The sequence below is a fragment of the Pelophylax lessonae genome (assembly GCF_965119305.1).
Source record: "Pelophylax lessonae genome assembly, chromosome: 7".
Lineage (NCBI taxonomy): Eukaryota > Metazoa > Chordata > Amphibia > Anura > Ranidae > Pelophylax > Pelophylax lessonae.
The window spans coordinates 285,753,307-285,780,200 of record NC_138774.1 but is presented as its reverse complement, the minus strand read 5'-3'; the positions used below and the strand labels follow the sequence as shown (position 1 = coordinate 285,780,200).

The window sequence follows — 26,894 nt, the reverse complement described above, 5'->3', positions numbered from 1 at the left end:
GAGAATTCAAGTTAAAGTGCACCAAACACCATTTTACATGAAATAAAGTGCAATTACATACATCTTTGGACTTCTTGAAAACATTTGGTAATAATAGCCCCATTGTGGAAATACACCCGTTAATTATATGCACATTTAAAGAGACAGCACCTTTTTCCAAAAAAAACTCTAATCTTGTTCCCAATGCACTGCATTATGTCCCCATCATACACATTGGCTGTGCCGTTGATTAGGAGCAAAAGAAAGGTGCGGTTAAGCAAAAAAGTCATTTCTCTTACGTCCTCCGACAGTCGCCGCCTCTTCATATTCGTCACTAATGGGGTTATTGACCTTTTCTCCGTAGGAGTAGCTAGGCAACAGAATATATTAATATCAAATCTTTTAACATATCCCACCCCCAAGGGGTGGTCCCCTAAGTCAATACCTCCCTGCTTCCTGCATACCAACTCAGTTTCATATGACTAGCTCAGGAGTATGCAGGCTGTTCCTGTGCTGGGGCTCTTAGTCTCAGCTACTTTTCTCTTTTTGATTTTATTTGAAGTTTTTTCTCTTTCTTTTACTTAGCTGTTTATTTTCAGCGTTAGTTTCTTCTGATGAAGATGATCGTGCGGAGCTGGGTCTCAGTCTGGCCACCCTGGATCCCAGGGCTCAGGGCCAGGGGCTTCCCAGCCTGCCATCGAGCGTTCAGCTTAGGTTTTGCCCTGGCACATTGAACGACCCATCCCTGTTCGCTGCAGGGATGCTATCGGTGAGGTGGCTACCTCACTGGACGCCATTGCGGTTTCGCACCGCAACTCCACTGCGTCATACTTGTGACACTCCCTGTCCTCAGTACAGCGGTTTGGTCGCTGGAGCAGGCTCCCCACGCCATCCGGACTGGTAAGTGTAACTCTATGTGGGGACCTGTCTATTTGGGTGTCAGTCTGGGACTGTGTGACCCTGCATGTCTGTGTGGCTGCTGTGCTCCCTGTCAGTCCTGTGTGGACTTGCTGCCTGTGTGTGGGCTGTGAAGGGGGGGGGCTATCCCGCTCTGCTGGGTGTCATAGTGAAGCAGTCAGAATTTTAGGCATGCTGTGCGGCGATCGCTGCGGCGATCCGCCATTTTTTTGGGGCAAAAATCATGATGGCAGGTCCTGTGCGGTACTGCACGGCGTTTTGGCGCCAAACGCCGCCATTTTGAGTGGCGATCGATCAGGCCACATGTCGGCGCCATGTTCTATTTGCCCTAAGTTTTCTCAACCAGCAGCCATGTTTGTGTAGCCTTGCATAGGCTTCATAGGGGCGGTCAGTCTTGCATCACTTCCTTTTCCTCTGGGACAGCGATCGGTGCAGCAGCCTGTGTGATCTCTCCAGGTTTTATATCTCCTTTTTTCCTGTATTCCTTGCCCAGTTTCTTGTCCCTGTGGGGGTCAGTGTGTTCAGTGGGTGCGGTGGGCAGCGCTCGCCGCGATCTTAAAGGGGCAGTACCCTTTATTACTTATTTTGCTGGGGCATGGATTCTCAGGATTGCAAGTTTCCTCCCACCCTGGTGGGGGGCCAAGGGGCTGCTGCTTCCCCCGAGGGGGCTGATCTGGCCACTATTGTGGCTAACTTAGCTGCTCAGGTGCAGATGCTGGTGGCTGATCGATCCACAAAACGGCCCAGAGTGTCTATTTCCTCTGATTCAGAGGGCGATGGGGCTGCAATGGCTGGAGTGCCCTTCTCAGGGTCTCACTCATCCCTAGACCTTGTGGGGTCTGACGGGGAGGCTGAGGTGGAGGGGGTTGATAATTCTCCCCCTGGCTCGTCTGAAGAGCTTGCACTCATGGATGAGTTGGTTGCTTCTATCAAGCAAACGCTGCATTTGCAGGATGAACCATGTCCTCCTGCTTTGATGTCCTCTTATAGGACGCAGAGGAAACGCAGAACATCACAGGTTTTTCCTTGCTCTACAGAATTTCAGCGCGCAGTTGATGAGCAATGGCGCAATTTAAAGAAGCCTTTTGCTGTACCGAGTAGGTTCAAACTGCGTTATCCCTTTACACCAGCTACTGATCAGCGTTGGTGTGTACCGCCTCAGGTGGATCACGCGGTGGCGATTTTGAATAAGTCAACTGCGATCCCTGCTGAGGATACCCCGGTGTTCCGGGACCCGACGGACAGGAGATTGGAGTCTCTTGCCCGTCATGCTTATACGGTTGCTGGTTCTATGCTGAAGCCTATTTTTGCTTCCATTATGGCAGCCCAGGCTATTGCGGATTGGACGCAGGTGCTCAGGCGCACTCTGGTGGCTGACTCTGTCCCGCCGACAACTTTGGCCATGGTGGATCAGATTCATCAGGGTGTCATGTATTTGTGTGATGCGGACTTGGATTTAGTCCCTTTGGCTGCGCGCCTTTCTAGTGTGGCAGTCTTGAACCGTCGCCTGATATGGCTGAAATGTTGGTCGGTTGACCAATCTTCTCGCAAGACTCTGGCGAATTTGCCCTACGCGGGATCTCGCCTTTTTGGCGAATCTTTGGATACTCTGATAAAGGGTATTTCTGGGGGTAAGAGCACTCTCTTGCCCCAATCTCACAAGAATAAGTTTGTTCGTGGTAAGAAGAATGCTTCGTTTAGGCCCTCTCAGGGGTCCTTTCGTGCCTTTCGGTCGCACTATAAGGGCAAGCCCTTCAAAGACCAAGGCTCCCAGAAGAAGCCGTGGGCGGGTAAGCAGAAGTCCGGCCAGTCCGGATCCGCTGCCCATAACAATGCGGCCTGAAGGGGCGCCCTCACCCGTTTCTGGGGTGGGGGGACGTTTGCTCGGTTTTCTTCAACCCTGGCTGGACCGCGTTCGGGACAGGTGGGTTCAGGAAATCGTTCGATCTGGATACAAGATCGAGTTTCTCTCTCGGCCGGCGGGCAGATTTTTCCCCTCAAACCTTCAGCTGACTCCGGAGCGCTTGCGGGATCTGCACCTGGCGGTGCGGGCCCAGGGAGTGGTGGTTCTGGTGCCTCATCGGGACAGATTTCGGGGGTTCTATTCCAATCTGTTCACTGTGCCCAGAAAGGAGGGCAAGGTACGTCCGATTCTGGACTTGAAGGCTCTGAACCACTTTGTGCAGGTTCGCAAGTTTCGCATGGAATCCCTGCGCTCGGTGGTGGCTGCCCTGGTTCCGGGGGAATTCATGGCCTCCATCGATCTGAAGGATGCGTACCTTCACATTCCAATTTTCGAGGGTCACCAGAGGTACCTTCGATTTGCCATTGCGGAGGATCATTATCAATTCGTGGCGTTGCCCTTTGGTCTCGGCTCCGGATTTTCATCAAGGTGCTTGCGCCGGTTCTGGCCTTACTGAGGGCCCAGGGCATTTCTGTCCTGGGGTATCTGGACGATATCCTGATTCGGTCCGCGACCAGTCAGGGCCTGGTGAACGACCTGTCCATCACGATGCGGACTCTGCAGGAATTCGGCTGGACGATAAATTTTCCAAAATCGACGTTGTGTCCGTCGGTTCGTCTTCCCTACCTGGGGATGATTCTGGACTCTGTTCAGGCGAAGGTCTTCCTGCCGGAAGACAAGCTTCGGACACTTCAGTGCGAAGTCAGGTCCCTCAGGGACAATCAGTGCTCGTCCCTCCGGACGTGTATGAGGTGTCTGGGGTTGATGGTTTCGGCCTTCGAGCCGATTCCCTTTGCCCAGTTTCACACACGGGAGCTTCAGGCGGAGGTCCTGGCCAAGTGGGACGGGTGTCCGCAATCTCTGGATCTGCGATTGTCGTTGAGCCGTCTCACCCGAAGGGGTCTTTTGTGGTGGCTCCAGTCCCCGGCGGTGTCGGGGGGCAAGTCCTTTCGTCCTTTGTCGTGGACGGTGATCACCACGGATGCCAGCCTGTCGGGCTGGGGTGGTGTTCTGGGCGTTCTGTCCGCCCAGGGAACTTGGTCGGAAGAAGAATCCTCCCTTCTGATCAACATTCTGGAATTGCGAGCGATAAATCTCTGTCTTCTGCGTTGGACGGACGGGCTTCAGGGCCGTCCGGTTCGGGTTCAGACGGACAATGCCACAGCGGTGGCCTACATCAACCACCAAGGGGGCACCAGGAGTGCCCGGGCGGCTCGGGAAGTAGCCGACATTCCGTCTTGGGCCGAGACGCACGTCCCGGCGATATCTGCAGTTCACATTCCGGGGGTGGAGAACTGGCAGGCGGATTATCTGAGCCGACAGACCCTGGACCAGGGAGAATGGTCCCTTCACCCGGATGTCTTCCAGATGTTGTGCGCGAAGTGGGGGTCCCCAGATGTGGCCCTTTTCGCGTCTCGTCTAAACAACAAGGTGGAAAGGTTCGTGGCAAGGATGCGCGATCCTCGGGCAGACGCCTCGGACGCGTTAGTGACGCCCTGGCATCAGTATCGCCTGATGTATGCCTTTCCACCGATTCAGCTGCCGTCCAGGTTCCTTCACAGGTTGGCCTCGGAACCGAAAACGGTGATTCTGGTGGCACCGGACTGGCCTTGCCGGTCTTGGTAAGCGGACCTCGTGAATCTGGCGGTCGACGCTCCGTGGCGTCTGCCACTTCGAGAAGATCTCCTGTCTCAAGGACCGATATTTACTGCTTTACAGTCGCTGGCTTTAACGGCCTGGCTGTTAAAATCCAGGTCCTGAAGGATAGGGGTCTTTCCCCCGAGGTCATTCCCACTTTGATCAAGGCTAGGAAGGCCTCTTCGGGGAAGATTTACTACCGTACTTGGAAGGCTTACTTTGCCTGGTGTGAGTCCAGGGGGTATTCCCCTCGCTCATACTCGGTGTCGAGAGTGTTGGCTTTCCTTCAAACGGGCGTGGACCAGCGTTTGGCGTTGGCCACGATTAAGGGTCAGATTTCTGCGCTGGCCGTTCTCTTTCAACGCCCTGTGGCGTCTAACTCTTTGGTTAGCACCTTTGTTCAAGGGGTGCAGCATTTGGTCCCTCCTAGGAGGGAGCCTTTGCCTCCATGGGATTTGAACCTTGTTCTGTCCGTGTTGCAACATGCTCCTTTTGAAAATATCAGGGAGATCTCGTTGTCTTTGTTGTCCAAGAAGGTTGCCTTCTTAGTGGCGATCACTTCGGCTCGAAGGGGGTCGGAGCTGGCGGCCTTGTCCTGCAAATCTCCGTATTTGGTGATTCACTTGGATAAGGTGGTCTTGCGTCCTAACCCGTCTTTTTTTCCGAAGAGGATCTCGGAATTTCACCTCAATGAGGATATTGTTCTGCCTTCGCTTTGCACGAAGCCTAAGCATCCGAAGGAGGTGGCGTTGCATTCCTTGGATGTTGTTAGGGCGATCAGGGTTTACCTGTCATCGACTAAATCCTTTCGCGAGTCAGATTCTCTTTGTCCTTACTGAGGGACCTCGGAAGGGCATGGCGGCGTCGGCTGCTACCATCGCAAAATGGATCAGACAGACCATTGTGCAAGCCTATGCTTTGAAGGGGAAGGTTCCTCCTTTTCCTGTGAAGGCGCACTCGACCAGGTCTCTGAGTACGTCTTGGGCCTTTCGTCATCAGGCTTCTGTGGCCCAGGTGTGTAAGGCGGCGACTTGGTCGTCCGTTCACACTTTCTCGAAATTTTACAAGGTGGATGTTCAGGCATCGGCAGATGCTTCTTTTGGCCGCAAAGTTCTTAGTGCGGCAGTGCCTTAGGGTCCCTTGTTTGGGTCCTTGGCTGTTGGGGTGTTTTTTTTTACCCCTAGGTTACTTGTTTTTTCCTGGGTTGTTGCTCCTTTTGAGCACGTTTTTTTCCTGTTGCCCGGTTGGTTCTCTTACTTTGGTAAGGTTCCTTTCTCTGATGTGGGTACTGCGTTGCTTTAGGGCGGCTGCTTTTTTTCCCACCCCTCATGTATACACTGCTATGGGACGTCCCCATTAGTGACGAATATGAAGAGGTGGCGACTGTCGGAGGACGTAAGAGAAAATGGAATTTTTGTAAAATCTTACCTGTAAAATTCCTTTCTCTGAGTCCTCCGACAGTCGCCGCCCCGCCCCTCTTTTGGGGTTTGTTTATGTACTCTACTGCTATTCTACTGAAACTGAGTTGGTATGCAGGAAGCAGGGAGGTATTGACTGAGGGGACCACCCTCTGGGGGTGGGATATGTTAAAAGATTTGATATTAATATATTCTGTTGCCTAGCTACTCCTACGGAGCAAAGGTCAATAACCCCATTAGTGACGAATATGAAGAGGCGGCGACTGTCGGAGGACTCAGAGAAAGGAATTTTACAGGTAAGATTTTACAAAAATTCAGTTTTTTGAAGGTTTGGTATGCTATAATTCTGGTTCTGGACATGCTACAGAGCTGAAACTTCACAGGTACACCTTTTAGACCCCCCAGACACTAAATCCAAAATCTCTTTTTTTTTTTTTTTTTTTTTAATTTTTTCAATAATTGTCTCTCTATCAAAAACGACAATTTTTAAGAACTTTTTTTGTGTGATTAATAGTCCCTGGGACATGACCCAGAACCCTAGGCAATTTTTAGGGGCATTTATTGGGTTTTAGGGCTTCAAAATTGTGTTTTTTGATTCCAGAAGTTCGGGTCCCATTGATTTCAATGGGGTTCTGGAATCCGAACCGAACTTTTCTGAAATTCGGGTGTTCTGGTCGAACCGAACTTTTCAAAAGTTCGATCATCCCTATTGGTGATGTGGATTGGAGGAGGGAAATATGCTGCACATTTTTTGGGAGTGCAGAGCTGTACGCCCTTTTTGGATAAAGGTGGCATCATTCATTAAGCTAATGACCAACGTGGATATACAAGATGAGCCTGCACTAGCTTTGTTGCATTTGACGAAGAGCTCTGTGAGGAGTTATAGGAAATCCCTGGTCCTGCGATTTCTCAATGCGGCAAAAGCGTGCATACCCATAATTTGTAAACCGGAAGTGACGCCAAGTATCGAGTTGTGGACTGTGAAAGTCAATGAGATTTTTAAAATGGAAGAACTAACAGCCGCATTGAGAAATACGGAGGAGCAGGTTAGGATGAGATGGAGGCCCTGGGTTCAATATCTAGAGGACAATTCTCCCGAAGGGGCTAGTGGGAGAGGAGAAAACGGATAAGTTGAGATGAAGATATAACATTATAAGATGGTCTCCAGTTAAAAATGGGTATAATGATATATTTATAACGAATGATATAACAAGATGATCCTGTATAAGTTATGTTACATTTGACGAAGAGCTCTGTGAAGAGCTATAGGAAATCCCTGGTCCTGCGATTTCTCAATGCGGCAAAAGCATGCATACCCATTTTTTTGGGAAACAGGAAGTGACGTCAAGAATCGAGTTGTGGACTGGGAAAGTCAATGAGATTTTCAAAATGGAAGAACTAACAGCCGCATTGAGAGATACGGAGGAGCAGGTTAGGATTAGATGGAGGCTTTGGGTTCAATATCTAGAGGAAAACTCTCCCGAAGGGGCTAGTGGGAGGGGGTGACATGGATAAATCGAGATGAAGATATAACATTTATAAGATGGTTTCCAGTTAAAAATGGGTATAATGAAACTATGGTAAAGTATGGAATTGTATATATGTATTCCAATATTAGGATTGGGAGAAGTTATCCCATATCTCCCCTTCCCCCTCCCACTTATAATATTGTATTTTTTTTTTTTGTTTTCTTTTCTTTTCTCTGGGGATTTTTTGGGGTGTTGTAGAGTTTATGTTATGTGGATATAACTATGAAGTTATTGTAGAGGACAGAATTGATGGATGAATCTCTGTATTGTTTGGAAATATATGTATAAAAAAATTTAATAAAGATATAAATTAAAAAAAAAAATATCTGGACTGGTAAGTTGCAACCTACTGTATACCTGTAAGTATGACATATTTCGGGATGACGTGCGTTCTGAAAAAATACACCATCTGCGCATGCGTTGGTATTCATTGAGACAAAAGAGCATTGGCATTTACGCCATTACCTGCAGCCATGCACTTCTATGGCCGACTTGTATGTGTCACGTGAGGCTCCTCAGGCACGGAAAGCGCCGCAAGTTTTACGTTGGAGCTCCCCTGTGCCTGCAAGCATTCATGTGCTTGTACCCTAAATGTCATGATTTTTACATTTCTATCTTTTTTTTCCAACTTTTTAATTGGTCACTTAGACATCTTATAAATGATTGTATCTCTGTGTTTATTTTCAGGTATTTTTTGGAAATGTCGACGCCTCTAGTATTCGAGAGAACTCTCTTAATCCCCCTATCATCGCTCGTTTTATAAGGATCCACCCGGTGCACACCGGAAGTAGAGCGGGCCTGAGGATGGAACTTTTTGGCTGTGACCTTACTAGTGAGAATTTTTATAAATTATTTTATATTTATTATCATAAATCTTATTAATGAAGGTATAATGACTTGTAATATTAATGTAAATATTTCCTTTGCCCCAGCTCCCCTTCCATTGCTTCCTTCAGCTCCATTAGCTTCTTCCCTGGCCAAACTGGCTGGAGAAAGTGACATCAGAAAAAGGAAGTGATGCGTTACATGCATAGGTGCGCGCAGCCTAATGCATTAGGGTGTGCACCCCTAATACACACATGCATACAGACACACACACTCTTTCAAATACATGTAAACAAATATTTTTTAATGTTATAATATATTTTACATCTTATGGCAGAGTCGATCAGAGGAAGAGAGAGGGGGTGAGCGGTAGAGGGGGAGGGAGAGGGGGCTGAGAGAGAGAAGGAGGTGAGAAAAATAGAGAGGGGGGAAGAAAAAGAGGGAGGAGAGAGACAAGGGGATGAGAGAGAGGGGGAGTGAGAGAGAGGGAGGATAAGGGAGAGCGAAATGCGAGGGGGGGTGAGACAGGGGGTGAGAGAAATAAAGAGGGGGTGAAAGAGGGGGAAGAGAGAAAGGGAAAGAGAGAGATATGGGGGTGAGACAAAGAGAGAGTGGGGGGAGGAAGGTGGCGAGAGAGAGGGGGGGAACGAGAGAGCGAGAAGAAGGGTGAGAGAGAGGGGGATGAGGGGGAGGGAGGAAGGGTGAGAGAGAGGGGGGTGAGGGGGAGGGAAAAGAGGGAGGAGAGAGAGAGAGACAAGGGGATGAGAGAGAGGGAGGATAAGGGAGAGAGAAATGTGAGGGGGGTGAGAGAAATAAAGAGGGGGATGAGAGAAAGGGAAAGAGAGAGATATGGGGGGTGAGAGAAAGAGAGAGTGGGGGGAGGAAGGTGGCGAGAGAGGGGGTAACGAGAGAGCGAGAAGAAGGGTGAGAGAGAGGGGGTGAGGGAGGGCTGGGACAGAGAGAGTGGAGTGGGAGAGAGAGAAGAGGGTAAGGGTGAGAGATAGAGAGGGGGGAATGAGAGAGAGAGGGGTGAGAGATAGGCCAGATGAGGGTGAGAGAAAAATAGGGGGAGGGTGAGAGAGGGGGTGAGGGTGAGAGGGAGAGAGAGGGGGTGGGAGAGAGACATGGGGAGGGAGTTGAGAGAGGGGGTGAGAAAAATAAGTAGGTGTTGAGAGGAATAGAAAGAGGGTGAGAGAAGGAGAGAAAGGGGGCAGAGAGAGGTGGCAAGAGATAGGAGGGGGTGAGAGGAGGGGAGAAAGTGGGAAGAAAGAGGTGGCAAGAGATGGGGGGTAGAGAGAAAGGAGGGGGTGAGAGGAGGGGTAAGGGATGAGCGTAAGAGATAGAGAGGGGGGGATGAGAGAGAGGGAGTGAGGGTGAGAGAGATAAAGGGGGGTGAATGAGAGGAGAGCAGGGTGAGGGGGGTGAGAGAGAGGAGAGTGGGGTTGGGAGAGGGAAGAGAGAGAGAGAGGGGGGGTGTTCAGTAGGCTGGTCTCCCCGAGACTTACACATCTGTACATTTGATTATACACTGGGTGATTATGGTTACATGTCACTTCCGGGTTCTCAGTAGGAAGGGGAGAGCAGTGAATGGGTGTTCCCTGATCTCACTCCCCTCTAAACAGGGGCACCCACCATGACTGTGCCAGATCCACCAATGGGAGGAGCGCGGAGCCCAAGAAATATGGTGGGGGGGTCACTGTTGCCAAAGTGTGTGGAAGCAATCCAGCAGCTGTATAATGGCCAAGTCGCTTCAATCTGACAGCCGACAGTTGCCAGTGTGTAAAGTCCCCTGCTGCTGCCAGCAAACGGCATACATTTGATGGCAATAAAAGGTGTGGCATTGGGGTGCATATACTCATGTGGCAGATGCGTTTTCCAATAAGTTGTGCCAGTCCACGTTGCATTTTAGGCCAGCCCACTTTTATTAAAAGAACAACACAGTTCGTAAAGTAAATTTGTTGCCCATGCTACCCAGCTGGCATCTTAAAGTGTTACTAAACCCACAACAGTAAAATCAGTCTGTATATGCAGTAATGCATACTTGTTATACTCACTGTGGAACCTAAGGGGTTAATCCTCTGCATTGTGTAAAAAGGATGTTTGATCTTATCTTCCCTGATCCTCCCCTTTATCAACAGTCCCCATTCTATCTCCTGATAGAACAGAGCCTTGGGAGCACTCTGCACATGCTTAGTTTCGTGTGTATTTCTAGAGTTTTTTTTCTTTGGAGGCCGCACAGGGCCAATCAGCACTGTCCAGACAGAGGGAAGGGGGTCCTGTAGCCTCATTGGACAGTCAGAGGAGAATTAAATCTCCTCCTACAAGCTTTAACAGGACGCTGACAGAAGTCACAAGACTGCTATATACTGCTGATGAGAAAAGGTATTTAGCAGTTTATATTTACTAAAATAATTGTATTTCCATGTTCTGTGTACTGTGGGAGATCAGATATAGTGAATGCAGGCTCTTGGGTTTAGTAACACTTTAAGTAAGGGAAACTGGCAGTGATATCTTGTGGCTTCACAGCCAGTTTGCTGCTGCTCTTTATGAATGGTCCCGCAGTCTTCTGGGACCTGTAATGTGTCCAAGAAGGCTGCGGAGGGAAGGAGGGTTGGGGGCCGAACGTCTGGCTCAGATCGCTGCGGCGCATCTGACTGGAAGTGGGAGCAGGTACCTGTCAAAACCAGGTGCCCGCCCCCCCTTTCTCCCTTTTGAGTGAAGTTCTGCTTTAACCTATAGTGGCATCGCCCTGCTGCACGGCCCATCCTGGGTCTCTCGATAGGGGTTCTACTGTACCCCGATAGTAGCCCACCTGACTCCTGGAATGAGACCTCCTATCTCACACCAGGCTAGGGCTCCTCTGACCCCTGAGTGGGACCTCCTGTCTCCAGTATGGGAGCTGTCTCCAAATTGGGAGCTTTGGTCTATCCTCAGCAGTGGCGGCCGGTGCGTTGGGGGGCGCCAGAGGCTCTATTAGGCTTCAGCAAAGGGTGGACCCGGGGCGCAGAGCAGTGCGCCCCGAGCCCACCCATTGTGTGACAATAGCGACTGAAAATTCGCTATTGTCACACGGATCCTCCTCCTGGCCAATCAGGAAGCGGGTCCTCCCGCTTCCTGATTGGCCGAAAGGCAAACCCCATGCCATTGGCCGAGGAGGAGGCGGGAGGACTGAGGACTCGAGGAGACGCTGGGGGACTGAGGAGAACTTGAAGCCCCCGCTGCCTGAGGTAAGTGCACTGGTCTTGCGGGGGGGCACGTTTACGCTGGTATCTCTGCGTTGAAAGGGGACACGCTGGCATCTCTGCATTGAAAGGGGACACGCTGGTCTCTCTGCATTGAAAGGGGGCACGCTGGCATCTCTGCATTGAAAGGGGACACGCTGGTATCTCTGCATTGAAAGGGGACACGCTGGCATCTCTGCATTGAAAGGGGGCACGCTGGCATCTCTGCATTGAAAGGGGACACGCTGGTATCTCTGCATTGAAAGGGGGCACGCTGGCATCTCTGCATTGAAAGGGGGCACGCTGGCATCTCTGTATTGAAATAGGGCACGCTGGTATATCTGCATTGAAAGGGGGCACGCTGGTATCTCTGCATTGAAAGGGAGCATGCCTGGTATCTCTGCATTGAAAGGGGGCACGATGATCTCTGCATTGAAGGGGGCACAATGATCTCTGCATTGAAACGGGGCACACTGGCATCTCTGCATTGAAAGGGGGCACGCTGGTCACTGCATTGAAAGGGGGCATGCTGGTCTCTGCATTGAAAGGGGGCATGCTGGTCTCTGCATTGAAAGGGGGCATGCTGGTCTCTCTGCATTGAAAGGGGGCACGCTGGTCACTGTGCATTGAAAGGGGGCATGCTGGTCTCTGTGCTTTGAAAGGGGGCATGCTGGTCTCTGTGCTTTGAAAGGGGGCACGCTGGTCACTGTGCATTGAAAGGGGGCACGCTGGTCACTGTGCATTGAAAGGGGGCACGCTGGTCACTGTGCATTGAAAGGGGGCACGCTGGTCTCTGTTCATTTATAGGGGGCATGTTGGTCTCTGTGCATTGAAAGGGGGCATGCTGGTCTCTGCATTGAAAGGGGGCACGCTATACCTTAATTACTGAAGGCCCCTTTCATACTTTTGTGACCTCAAAGTCGCGCAATTGTTTACAGCATTTTTTGCCGCAAAGCAATGGCTATTACATTTTTCTGTTTGCGCCCCCCCCCCAAAAAAAAAAATTTTGAGCACCAGCCACCACTGATCCTCAGGCTTGATTATATAATGATGCTGCACACTTGTGTACTCACACAGGCTGTAGGTATCCAGTAGAATCCAGACACGGGATTGAAGGCTCCATCCCACTCAAGACCTTCAAGCTGCAGTCCCAATCTTGGACTACAGTCCTGAGAAACCCATAAACATAGCTTTCTCCGCTCCGAGTTGAAAGCCTGGAACTTCACATTAAGCCTTAGTGCAGATCTTGTCATTTTCCCAGTGGCAGGGCATCACACTGTCACAAAGGGTTAATTAGCACTCAAAGGTCTTGCCACTCCCCCAGAAGCCTGGAACCTGAAAGTTCCAAAGTGTCTTGAGTGGGGCGAAACCTTCAATCTTGTGATTGAACAATGAAGGAGAAGTAGCAGATTGATAAACTTATTTCTCCATCACTCTGATCTCTCCTCCCATTAGCATGTCTTTTGTTAGCATGCGTGACAATGGAATAGGCTCCTTTGTGTTGCTTTTCCCTTTCCCAGTCTGAGCTTTGCTGTACATGTGATTGACATCAGGTGAAATCCAGGTACTTAACCTTGAAATACATTTTGTGATTTAGTTATACAGTACTAGATTTATATCTAGAGTTTAATAATACAGCTATTGATATGATGTCAACCAGTTTACGCAGCACTTTGGATATTGAATGTTCCTTACATACACATACTAGAGCCAATTTGGACAGGAGCTGAGTAACCTACCAGCATGTCTATGAGGTAGCACAAAGAAAACATGTACACTCCATGATTAGGACTGAGGACCCTAGAAACCACTGAGCCACTATGCTGCTCCACAGGTTTAAATTTTCATAGCGAGTTACCTGTGGATCATTTACAAAAAAAAGAGTAAAATGGGTTTATGGGACTTCTAATCGTTGACTAACACCGTAAAGCAGTAATAAATATCTGCTGAGGCCATGTTTTTGTAGCAGTTCTTCCATATTAGGTAGAACCCAGTTGCCTAAGGCAGTGGTCCTCCACTCCGGTTCTCAGGGCCCACTAACAGGCCAGATTTTAAGTATTACCTTGGAGAGATGCAGACTAGAATACTGCAATCACTGAGCAGCAAATGATATCACCTGGGATGTATTTCAGTTATCTTGCAAACCTGGCCTGTTAGTGGGCCCTGTAGTTGAGGACCACTGGCCTAAGGTATGGCTAGCTTTACAAATGCCATCCAACATATGGGTAATATTATGGTGAGTCGTGTTATATATTTAGATTAATTGTCGTTTTCGCTCTCCCTTCCAGGTTGCTCCATGTCTCTTGGTATGCAGTCTGGAGCTATCATTCCATACCAGCTGTCTGCCTCCTCTTCTCTTCACTCTGTCTTCTCTTCCTGGGTTCCAAATTTGGCAAGGTTGAAGCAGCAAGGACGAATCAATGCCTGGAGGCCACAGGTAAGTTTTCCTGGTCCTGTTCATGATCTGTTCCTGATCTTCATTATCTGGCCTGCTAAAATGGCTAGTTAGACTTTATGGGCACCATTTGTGGGCACTTGACATTCTCAACTCAATGAATTTTTTGAGCTTGTTGGGACATACCATTCCAAAACCATGGCCATTGATATGGAGTTGACCTCCCTTTTCCACTGTAACATCATCTTCTCCTCTGGGAAGGCTTTCCATAAGATTTTGGAGTATGTCTGTGAGAATTTGTACTTATTTGTGGTCAGGTACTCATACCTACCAACTTTGTAAGTTAAGAATGAGGGAAACCATGGAAAAACAGCGCTACCAGGCATATAAGAATAAATGTAAAGTGCTCTAAAAATCTCTAAAATCAATGTTAATAGAAAAGTGCATCAGTGCCGAGAAAATATATCCATATAATCACATAGATAAATACAAATAATGTACTACATAAATGGTTAAAGTGCAGAAAAATAGGCAGTAAATATAACCGGTTGCCGACCGCCGCACGACTATATACTACGGCGGTCAGCCCCGGCCAGGCAGAGTATCGTATCGGTACGTCACTTGCCTGTCACTTCCTTGTGAGCCAATAGCGGGCGAGCGCGCGCCCGCCGCGTTCACAGGGAAGTTAGTGCGTGTGATCGGCGGACCCGATGTCCGCCGGTCACTCGCCGATCGTCGGTACAGAGGGAGAAAGTCAGGCGGCTGATGTAAACAAGCCGCCTGTCATTCTCCCCTGTGTAGAAACAGTGTTCAGACGGTTCTACTATGTAGGACTGTTGATCACTGTTCCTACACTAGTAGCCACAGCCAATCACAGTAGAAAGCACGCCCCTAGGGACACACTTAACCCCTCCCTCCCCAATAAAGTTAACCCCTTCCCTGCCAGTGTCATTTTGCAGTAACAGTGCATATGTATAGCACTGATTACTGCAGTAATGTCACTGGTAACCCCAAAAGTGTCAAAAATGTCAGTCAAGGGTCCGATCTGTCCGCTGCAATGTCGCAGTACCGCAAAAAAAATCGCAGATCGCCGCCATTACGCGTTAAAAAAACAAACACCAAAAATGACAGAAATCTTTCCCTTAGTAAACGCAATAACTTTTGCGCAAACCAATCAAAATACGCTTTTTGCGATTTTTTTTACCAAACATAGGTAGCAGAAAACAAATTGGCCAAAAATGTTAAAAAATTTTGATTTTTACATTTTTTTTGGGGGGGGGGGGAATTTCATATAAAAAAATGTGAAAAATATTGTTATTTTTGCAAAATTGTCGCTCTTTTTTTGTTTATAGCGCAAAAAGTAAAATTCGCACAGGTGATCAAATACCACCAAAAGAAAGCTCTGTTTGTGGGAAAAAAAAGACGTCAAATTCGTTTAGGTACAGCGTCGCACGACCGCGCAATTGTCCATTAAAGTCACGCAGTAAAAAATCGCAAAAAAAACCCTGGTCTTTAAGCAGTGGTTAAAGTGCCAAAATGTGCAAAAAAGTGCAAAATATATATATATATATATATATATATATATATATATATATATATATATAGGTATAGTACAGTCCAAAAATAAATTATATAAAAGATAAATTTCCTGTTAGCTACACGTCACACCATGTCACTTCCACAAACCACCGTGGAACACACGCCGGCAGCGTACCCGGAAGTGTATCGGCTGATTGTGACTACCGATCTTTACACAATGCTGTGACTATTCGTATGTTTGTGAGTAACTTTTTATAATGAAATTACCCTATGGGCTTCACTATTTTCGGCTCCTTCCCCTTCTTTTATCTGAGATTCTAAGTGTGGAGGAATCTTGGAGGAGATCGAAGGTTCTTTGGAGGCTTATTCCCATTGTTATCCTGGGGGACACCGAGGCTGTGTAGCATCCTGCATCTGAGGTTGGAGGCTGATTTGGAGGTGTTGCTCGATATACATAAGGCTCTTAATTCTCCTAAGTCTAGTGAGTGGATCCCCAAGAGGGTTCTTTGGAAGCACTGGGCACTTTTTGTGTGGAGCACGATATTCAGCACTTTATATACAAGTGGATTATTCACCATTTTTTTTGGACTGCACTATACCTATATATATATATATATATATATTGCACTTTTTTGCATTTTATATTTACTACCTATTTTTCTGCACTTTAACCATTTATGTGGTACATTATTTGTATTTATCTATGTGATTATATGGATATATTTTCTCGGCACTGATGCACTTTTCTATTAACATTGATTTTAGAGATTTTTAGTGCACTTTACATTTATTCTTATATGCCTGGTAGCGCTGTTTTAATATTGTAATACTCTTTTTATTACTTTTTCTCTATTAAACAGTTTTGTTTCATCACATTATCCCCCCACCCCACTGTTTTTTTTTCTTTTTCCCCTTCCAGATGATCCACTCTTTCCTATGGTTTGTAGACTTCTTGCAGGCTCCCAGAGGGCCTCTGTCCTGGAAGGGTAACCGATGACAGTGACCTTCTGCGTGGCATTCATATATGTCTTATTGCAACCGTATAGACCAGTGGTCTCCAAACTGTGGCCCTTTGTTTGCCCCTATCTGGCCCTTGGGGCACAATTTCTTCAACTACTGACACCGATGAGGGGGCACCATTCCTCCCACTGGCACCAATGGTGGGGAACTATTCCCTCCACTATTACCAATGGTGGGGAACTATTCCCTCCACTATTACCAATGGTGGGGAACTATTCCCTCCACTATTACCAATGGTGGGGAACTATTCCCTCCACTATTACCAATGGTGGGGAACTATTCCCTCCACTATTACCAATGGTGGGGAACTATTCCCTCCACTATTACCAATGGTGGGGAACTATTCCCTCCACTATTACCAATGGTGGGGAACTATTCCCTCCACTATTACCAATGGTGGGGAACTATTTCCTCCACTATTACCAATGGTGGGGAACTATTTCCTCCACTATTACCAATGGTGGGGCACTATTTCTCCCACTGACACCAGTGGTGGGGCACTATTCCTCTAACAGACGCCAATGATGAGGTGCTATTCCTCCCACTGATGCCAACAATGGGGGAATTTTCCTCCGCTGATGCCAACAATGGAGCACTATTACTTCCACTAATACCAATGATGGGGCACTATTTACTTCCACTGAGGCTGGGGCATTTTCTAATCAGACTGGCCACAGTCCAGCCCCCTAAAAGTCTGAGGGACAGTAAACTGGTCCTCTGATAAGAAAGTTTTGAGACCTCTGTTATAGACCAAGCAAGCGGGGGTATGCTTCACCCTTTGTATTCCACATGCATTGTGGTCTACTTCTAAGAGGACTATCTACAAGGTCCATGGAATAGAAGTGACTTCCAGTTGGTTTACATTTCTGTATTGGTCTGAATACTATTTATAAGATTTAAAGGAGTAATGTATGGAACACTTCTTGTCTATTGGATCTTACCAATACGTCTTCTCATATCATGCTTTTATGAAGCTGACATAAATGCTTGCCATGGTAAAAATGGGTATGGCCAAGTTGCATCCTAATATTGGGCCTGCCTTAAAGGAGCATGGTTAAATAAAGTCTAAACCTGCATATGGTATACACTGTACATAGTCTGCAGTGCCTGTCGTCACAACATACTCCATATTCACTGTGCTATAAATAAGATCCTACCTTACATAAACCTAAAGGATCAATAAAAAAAATCCTGCTACATATTTTGTATTTAACTTTATTTCACTTATGCTCCCCCTTCCTTTCCCTTCTTTCCTCAAGGTTGTAAAATAAGTTCCCACAGTCTCTCTTGATATAACAATGTTATTGTCCCAATAAAACAATGTTCTTTTCTTGCTTAAAGAGGTTGTAAACCCGTACAAAGTTTATTTTTTTTTTTTTTGGTAACCTGTAAGAGAAACACATAATGAGCTTGTATGCATCGCATACTAGCTCATTATGCAATACTTACCTTAGAACGAGCCCCCGCCGTGCCGGCCGCTTACCTGTATGACGGGCGACATGTCCAGTCGCCCGGGTTCGCGGCATCCGGCCATCTGATTGGCCGGAGCCGCGGTGACGTCACTCCCGCGCACGTGTGCGGGAGCCGACAGTCACGGCACGGGACTCTGAAGAAACGGCACCAGCGGCCGTTTGTTCAGAGCGCATGCGCCAGTGACGTCACTGGCTGCATGTAAGGTAAATATCTCCTAAACGGTGCATGTTTAGGAGATATTTACAGTACCTATAGGTAAGCCTTATCATAGGCTTACCTATAGGTAAAAGTGTCAGAGGTGGGTTTACTTCCTCTTTAAACCACTAATCCTATCATGACTGTGAAGGTTCTGTTATACCCAAGTCATGGTAGATCTAGTAGTAGTTATTCATATTTAACTGGACATGTTCTGTAATTACTGACTGTTTAAAAGGCCTTTCAAAATTAAATAAAAAAACAGTCAAATAAGACTAACTACTAATCCCATCAGTACATATTAGGTACATCAAACCCATTAGGTGCTAAAATGGTGTGACTGCATGTTAACACTAAAACGTCTGAATGAATCCTCTGCACACTGCTATACACCCTTTCTAGCAAAATTTGCAAATCCACATTTATTGCAATACATGTTTAAGCTGGCCAACTGCGTCAAAGTAATCCCTCTCTGGCCAGGCCCTACTCTACTCTACTCTGCAAAATACTTATTTGCTTATAGCATACCTCAGTGGATATAGTGCCAATATGGGGCAAATAGTGATAAGTTTGTAGGAGGGCTACAGATTCAGGTCTGCACAGTGCAATAGAAATACAATATTCCTGTGCTCAAATCTGAATAGCTTACGCCAGTGGTCTCCAAACTGCGGCCAGGGGGCCAAATGCAGTCCTTTGCATACCTTTATCCAGCCCTTGGGGCACTATTCCTCCTACTGATGTGAGGCACTATTCCTTCTACTGACACCAATTATGGGACAATAATTCCTACACTCACACAAACAGTGGGGCACTATTCCTCCCACTGATACCAATGATGGGGCACTATTCCTCCCACTGATAACAATGATGGGGCACTATTAATCCTACTGATACCAATGACGAGGCTCTGTTCCTCCCACTAATACCAATGATGGGGCACTATTCCTCCCACTGATAACAATGATGGGGATCTATTCTTCCCACTAATACCAATGATGAGGCTCTATTCCTCCCACTAATACCAATCATGGGGCACTATTCTTCCCACTAATACCAATGATGTGGCACCATTCTTCCCACTTACACCATTGATAGGCCACTAATTTTTCCCCTAATACCAAAGATGGGACATTGTTTACTCCCACTAATGCCAGGACATTTTCTACTCCCACTGGCAATGGTCCGGCCCCCCTAAAGTCTAAAACACAGTAAACTGGCCCTTTCTATAGAAGGTTTGGAGACCCCTGGCTTATATATATATATATATATATATATATATAAAACCCATCAGGTGCTAAAGGGGCGTGACCGCATGTTAACAGTAAAAGTTATGAATGGACCATATGCACTGCTATGCACCCTTTCTAGCCAACTTTGCATATAAACGGGGATTTTTAGTTCACATACATTGCAATACATGTTTAACTGGTCTCCAATCCGCTCTATGGTCAGCTGATGGAACCACTGGCTTTAGTCTCGGGTTACCTGGTGGGACAGGAGAGCCCAAGAAAACCGTAGAAGGTGGTGAGAGTGGGGGGGGATTCCCTTCCCACTGCTTGTAAAAGCAGTCTAGCGGCGAATTATATGCTAGGATTGCTTTTACATGAAAGCTGACCGCTGGCTATAAAAAAATGATACCAGAAAATCTGTGGTATGCCCACCATTAGACCTCCCAGCATCCACCCACTTCTAATGATGGGCATACGTGCAATGTTGTTTTTTTTCCTTCAGCCCATGGGCAGAAGGAGAAAAAAGAACATAGCAGATTCCTCCATTCACATCAATCGATGTGGATGAAGAAATCTCTGCCAAGAAAATTGTTAAAAAATATATGGCGAAGCATAGGGGAGATCCGCCCTCTGTGTCCACACCCCATCCCCTATGCTTCGCCATATATGCTCTTTTTTTAACTGCGGTGGTGAAATCACCTCTTACAGCGCTACAATCATTGATTACGTATATGGTGAGAAGAAACGTTGCTGTCAGAATAAACAAATCAGTGCTGCAGCTTTAGATCATTCTCCAATCAGCTCTATGGTCAGCATGACAGAACCACGGGCTGCAGTCTTGGGTTACCCGGTGAGGCAGGAGAGCCCTAAAAAACCGTGGAAGGCTGCAGGAGTGGGAGGGAAGTCCCCTCCCACTGCTTGTAAAAGCAGTCTAGCGGTGAATTATCTGCTAGGATTGGTTTTACATGAAAGCTGACCGCTGGCTGTAAAAAATGATACCAGAAAATCTGTGGTATGCCCACCATTAGACCTCCCAGCATCCACCCACTTCTAATGATGGGCATACGTGCAATATTGTTTTTTTTCCTTCAGCCCATGGGCTGAAGGAGAAAAAAAGAACATAGCAGATTCCTCCATTCACATCGATCGATGTGGATGAAGAAATCTCTGCCAAGAAAATTGTTAAAAAATATATGGCGAAGCATAGGGGAGATCCGCCCTCTGTGTCCACACCCCATCCCCTATGCTTCGCCATATATGTTTTTTTTTTAACTGCGGTGGTGAAATCACCTCTTACAGCGCTACAATCATTGATACGTATATGGTGAGAACAAACGTTGTTGCTGTCAGAATAAACAAATCAGTGCTGCAGCTGATAGGCGTACCTGCAAAGCCTGCCCTGTTTATATCTTTCTATTTAGATCATATTAGATCATTCTCCAATCAGCTCTATGGTCAGCATGACAGAACCACGGGCTGCAGTCTCGGGTTACCCGGTGAGGCAGGAGAGCCAGAGAAAACCGTGGAAGGCTGCAGGAGTGGGAGGGAAGTCCCCTACCACTGCTTGTAAAAGCAGTCTAGCGGCAAATTATCTGCTAGGATTGCTTTTTACATGAAAGCTGACCGCTGGCTGTAAAAAATGATACCAGAAAATCTGTGGTATGCCCACCATTAGACCTCCCATCATCCACCCACTTCTAATGATGGGCATATGTGCAATGTTGTTTTTTTTCCTTCAGCCCATGGGCTGAAGGAAAAAAAAGAACATAGATTTCTCCATTCACATCGATCAATGTGGATAAAGAAATCTCTGCCAAGAAAATTGTTAAAAAATATATGGCGAAGCATAGGGGAGATCCGCCCTCTGTGTCCACACCCCATCCCCTATGCTTCGCCATATATGCCCAATACACAATATTGTGTATATACACAATCCTATACCCTCAGTTGATCCAGAGGAAGGCGAAAACCCCCAGCAAAGCATGAGCCAATTTGCTACAGCAGAGGGAAAAAATTCCTTCCTGATCCCCCGAGAGGCGATCGGATATTCCCTGGATCAACTCTACCTATAAATATTAGTACCCATTTATATTGTGTACACCTAGGAAAGAATCCAGGCCTTTTTTAAAGAAATCTAGTGAGTTGGCCAGAACCACCTCTGGAGGGAGTCTATTCCACATTTTCAAAGCTTTTACGGTGAAGAAACCTTTCCGTATTTGGTAGCAGTTGAATACATGGGCAGGGCAAAGGAGGTGGAGTCAGGAGCAGAGCCAAGGGGGCGGTGCCACAATGGGGCAGCAAAATGAGTTTTCGCCTAGGGTGTCAAAAATCCTTGCACCGGCCCTGATTACCGTATATATTCGATTATAAGCCGACTTTTTCAGCATGTCTTTTTATGCTAAAAAAGCCCCCCTCGGCTTATACTCGAGTCACGGTCTCACTTACGTGTTCTATGGTCAGTGTGCATATGCCTCTAAACGTAAAGAGTGCCCCCTTGACCTCTGTGTTGACCTTAAAGTGAATAACTCAACACCAACTTCACTATATGGACCTCCTATGTATTTATACATGTTGATCATATCCCCCTTAATTTCCTCTTCTCAGGAGGGAACAAATTCAGTTCCTCTAATCTTTCCTCATAGCTGAGCACCTCCATGCCTCTTATCGGTTTGGTTGCTCTTCTCTACACTTTCTCCAGTTCGATGTGGTCCATCTCTTCCACTCTAAAAGAGTCAGAACATGGGTTGTTCGCCAATGGCGAGGTATAACCAGCCTGGCGGCCGCCAAGCTGTTACGTAAGATCCTATGTTTAATATGCTTATAGGACCCAGGAAGAAAGGAGTGCCCCCCTCCTCCTCCCCCTTCTCCCTTCTCCCCCTCCCTTCCTTCTCCCCCCCCCTCTTGCTCCCCCCTCCCTTCCTCTCCCCCCCTCCTTCTTCTCCCCCTTCCTTCTTCCCCCCCCCCTTCTTCTCCCCCCTTCTTCTTCTCCCCCCTCCTTCTCCTCCCCCCTTGGTAGCAGTCATTAAAAAGGTAGGGGAATACATGGGCAGGGCAAAGGAGGTGGAGTCAGGAGCAGAGCCAAGGGGGCGGTTCCAATAGGGCGGCAAAATGAGGTTTCGCCTAGGATGTCAAAAATCCTTGCACCGGCCCTGATTACCGTATATATTCGACTATAAGCCGACTTTTTCAGCATTTTATTTTATGCTGAAAAAGCCCCCCTCGGCTTATACTCGAGTCACGGTCTCACTTAGGTGTTCTTTGGTCAGTGCGCATATGCCGCCGCTGCTCGGGAAAGCCCATTTTTAAATGTCAGGTGCCCCCCCGAAAGGTGAGACTCCTCCGCAGCCCCTGCATCTCCTCAGGTGATGCAGTGTTGCGGGCATGGTACAGGAGATTCTCCTGTACCATGCCCGCAGCATTGCGTCTCCTGTACTATGCCCGCATGCCCCGCATCTCCTGTACCATCTCCTGTGCCATGCCTGTACCATCTCCTGTGCCATGCCTGTACCATCTCCTGTATCATGCTTGAACCATCTCCTGTACCATGCCTGTACCATCTCCTGTACCATGCCCACAGCCCTGCATCTCCTGCACCATGTCCCTGTTTTGGGTTTAGTGGTGGTCCAGTAGCTGCTGCATTTCCCACCCTATGTCATCCAGAGGAAGGCAAAAACCCTTCTGAAGCAAAGCCCCAATAGGGAAAAAATCCTCCCTGGATTGCTAAAGTGATTTTTTTTACTCTTAGGGATATAAAATCCACAGTTTAATCCAGAGGAAGAGGAAAAAACCCTTCTGAAGCGAAGCCACAGTAGGGAAAAAATCCTCCCTGAATCCCTAAGGTGGTTTTTTTACTCTTAGGGATATAAAATCCACAGTTTCATCCAGAGGAAGAGGAAAAAACCCTACTGAAGCGAAGCCACAGTAGGGAAAAAATCCTCCCTGAATCCCTCTGACACCACCAGAACAGCCTCTACTTTTTTTTCTTAAAAAACCCAAATTTCGATTTTTTAGGCTTTGATGGTTGTGAAGCCTTAGGCTTTGACCACTTTTTGGGTTTTGCTGGGGACGGACGTTTCGGCGGTACTGGAGGTCTCTGTGGAGGTGGACGCACTGGTGAAAACCTCTGTCCAGATGGAGCTGGAGGCCTCACTGGCACTCGACCTCCAGGTGCAGCTGGTCTTACTGGTGAAACGGGAGGTCCCTGTCGAGCTGGAGGCCTCATTGGCACTCGACCTCCAGGTGCAGCTGGTCTTACTGGTGAAACGTGAGGTCCCTGTCGAGCTAGAGGCCTCACTGGCACTTGACCTCCCGGTGCAGCTGGTCGCTTCGGCAGAACTTGAGGTGCTTGTCGCGGTGGAGGCCTCATTGGCACTTGTCCTCCCGGTGTAGCTGGTCGCACCGGCGAGACTTGAGGTCCGTGACGAGGTGGAGGCATAATTGGCAATTGACCTCCCGGTGCAGCTGGTCGCACCGGTGAAACTTGAGGTCCGTGACGAGCTGGAGGCCTCATTGGCATTTGACCTCCTGGTGCAGCTGGTCGCACCGGTGGAACATGAGCGCCCTGTGGAGCTGGTGGCCTCACTGGCACTTGAGCTCCTGCTGCAGTTGGTCGCACCGGTGGAACTTGAGCGCCTTGTGGAGCTGGGGGCTTCCCTGGCACTTGAGCTCCTGGTGCAGCTGGTCGCACCGGTGGAACTTGAGCACCGTGTGGAGCTGGAGGCCTCACTGGCACTTGAGCTCCTGGTGCAGCTGGTCGCCCCGGTGGAACTTGAGCTCCTTGTGGTGCTGGAGGCCTCGCTGGTACTTGAGGCTTCTTGACTTTCTGTGGATCTTTGTGTCCTTCAGTGTCATCTTCACTGCTGGCTCCAGGTTTTTCAGACTTTTTCTTCTGAGGTTCTGAGCCTCCACTTCCATCAGGTGAGTGATGTTTACTCTTGCCTGGCTGATGTGAGTCCGTCTCATCATGGTCTTCTACCTCCGGATTCTCTGGGTCTGGGTCTTTCTTTAATCTCTTTCCTGCTTGTAAAAGTGATGACCGCAAGTTGGAGAAAAGTCCACCTAAACTGGTCATATAAGCAGGCGTGCCCCCGTCTGCCTGATAAGCACCAGTGTCCTCGTCTGCCTGATAAGCACCAGTGTCCTCGTCTGCCTGATAAGCACCAGTGTCCTCGTCTGCCTGATAAGCACCAGTGCCCTCGTCTGCCTGATAAGCACCAGTGCCCTCGTCTGCCTGATAAGCACCAGTGCCCTCGTCTGCCTGATAAGCAGACGTGTCCCACTCTGCCTGTGTCTCATATCCTTGTTGAGGCCAAGGACTGTCAACAACGACTTCCTGTAGATCTGCAGGATCTATATCCACAGGGTTGTATCCTGCTGCCATCAATCTTAGTAAAATCCGATCTAAGGATAACTCTTGTGCACGACTGTTAAAAAAAAAAAAAAAAAATTGTTAAAAAACAAATCTTCATTATTGGATAAGTGCTAAAAATGTAATGCATGTAAAACATCAAGTTATTCATAGAGTATTTAATCCCTAATGTTCTTCTTATATTTGCACCATTTTGGTCTGTCAATAACACCATTGGAGGCGTTTTGTTATATCTGTTCGATATCTGCAAAAATATACCTATTGATCCTGCCAGAAATCTTGTGAGCTCATGTACTACAGAACACCTTCCCTGTTTTATGGAGTCCTGTAGTCATGTTCTAGAGTGACAACGCCGTTCCTCCATAGATACAATGGAGGAGTAAGCGTAGCCACCCTAACACAGAAGGCGTATTATTAGCAGGATCACCATGTGAAAATTAAATAAATTACAATTACAACTCAGTGGATGAATGTCACAAGCCATTCGCCCAGCTATCACAAATTCTGACCACATTTTTCTTAATATCTTAATTTCCTATGGTCGACAGCTCCCTCTAGTGTCCTAGTTGATCTATGTCAGGTAAAAAGAAAGCATTATGGCCACTAGATGGAACTAAAGATCATAGAAAATCAGCATTTTACTGTAGCCACTTTAGCCCTGGAAGGATTTGCCCCCTTCCTGACCAGGCCCTGTTTTGCGATTTGGCACTGTTACTTTAACGGACAATTGCGCGGTCGTGCGACACTGTACCCAAACAAAATTTACGTCTTTTATATGACATTCTCAAAAAAAAAATTAAAAAATCGAAGTTTTTTAACATTTTATAAGCCAATTTGTTTTCTGCTACATATTTTTTACCAATAAAAAAAATCGCAATAAGCGTATTTTGATTGGTTTACGCAAAAGTTATTGCGTCTACTAACTACGGGAAAGATTTATGTCATTTTTATTGTTTTTTTTTTTTTTTACTAGTAATGGTGGCGATCCGCGATTTTGGACTGCGACATTGCGGCCGACAGATCGGACCCCTAACTGACATTTTTTACACTTTTGGGGGGACCAGTGACATTACTACAGTAATCAGTGCTAAAAATATGCGCTGTTACTGTAATAATGCCATTGACGGGGAAGTGGGCGCTGGTGCAAGTGTGTTTTAAAAAAACAGTGACAGTCAATATAAAGTGACAGTGTGCACAAAGTGTGTGAGGGTGTATACGCCTCAAATAGAGTGCCTCAATAGACACATAAATTATGGTGTTATATTGGCCTTACTAGGAACCAGGCGCCTTCACACCTTAGTTCTTTTAGGGAAGGGGTTCATACTGTTGGTGATCAAGGGGTTAAAGCGGTTGTAAACCGCATACTAGCCCATTATGTGTTACTTACCTTAGAACGAAGCCCCGACACGGACCCCCGGACATCGCTGCGGGCGCTGCCATGATCCCTCGGCGACTCTGGCGCTGTGATTGGCCGGAGCCGCGGTGACGTCACTCCCGCGCATGCGCGCGGGAGTGATTTTCCGGCAAGCTCCCGGCAAGCAAAACTGAAGGTCCCCTCGGACCTTCAGAGCGCTCGCGCGAGCGGCTGCATGCACTGCAAATATCTCCTAAACCGTTCCGGTTTAGGAGATATTATTTGTACCTACAGGTAAGCCTTATTATAGGCTTACCTGTTGGTAAAAGTGTCAAAAAGCGGGATACTACCGCTTTAAATGTAAGCCTAGGGGAGTGATTCTAACTGTGTGGGGGGGGAGGGGCTTGTGAGATGATCACAGAGACATGCGATCCTATATAGCTGGATCACGGGCGCTCTGTGATCATTGCAGGGAGAAGGACGGGGTGCTGTGTTTACATCAGCCGACCTGTCTTCTCTCTCAGCGGGGACAGATTGCCAGTGTCAGGCGGCAATCGGAGTGGGGGCGCGCTGACGGCGGCGCGCACTCGCCCCCTAGTGGCCTTCAGGCAAGCGCCGTACATGTACGCCAATTTGCCTGTAGGAGCCAGCCTGCCGCGGTATATCTGCGGCCGCTGGTCGGGAACCGGTTAGGCAAAATGCGGTCAAAATTCCTGAATGCTTGTGATGTTCGACTCCTAACTTTTTATAAATAGACCCCCATAGTGTGGTCAGCCTGCATCAGGAAGTGCTGTCACTGGCAGGGTTGACTGACAGCTGCCCTGATTTTA

At 47.6% G+C, this 26,894-nt stretch overlaps 2 protein-coding genes across 2 annotated transcripts in view; both read left to right on the top strand.

Moving 5' to 3' along the window:
* The window catches only part of MPP1 (MAGUK p55 scaffold protein 1), an 894,076-nt gene that overhangs the window by 406,266 nt on the left and 460,916 nt on the right, over nt 1-26,894 (top strand). The gene's annotated exons all lie outside the window — the stretch shown is intronic.
* The window catches only part of LOC309559857 (uncharacterized protein), a gene marked incomplete at its 3' end in the record, with an annotated part of 183,408 nt that overhangs the window by 95,612 nt on the left and 60,902 nt on the right, over nt 1-26,894 (top strand). Inside the window, exons 3-4 of the mRNA XM_082263282.1 lie at nt 8,133-8,277; nt 13,780-13,928. Of these exons, the coding sequence (XP_082119408.1) occupies nt 8,133-8,277; nt 13,780-13,928 (294 nt within the window). The remainder of the gene's footprint in view (nt 1-8,132; nt 8,278-13,779; nt 13,929-26,894) is intronic.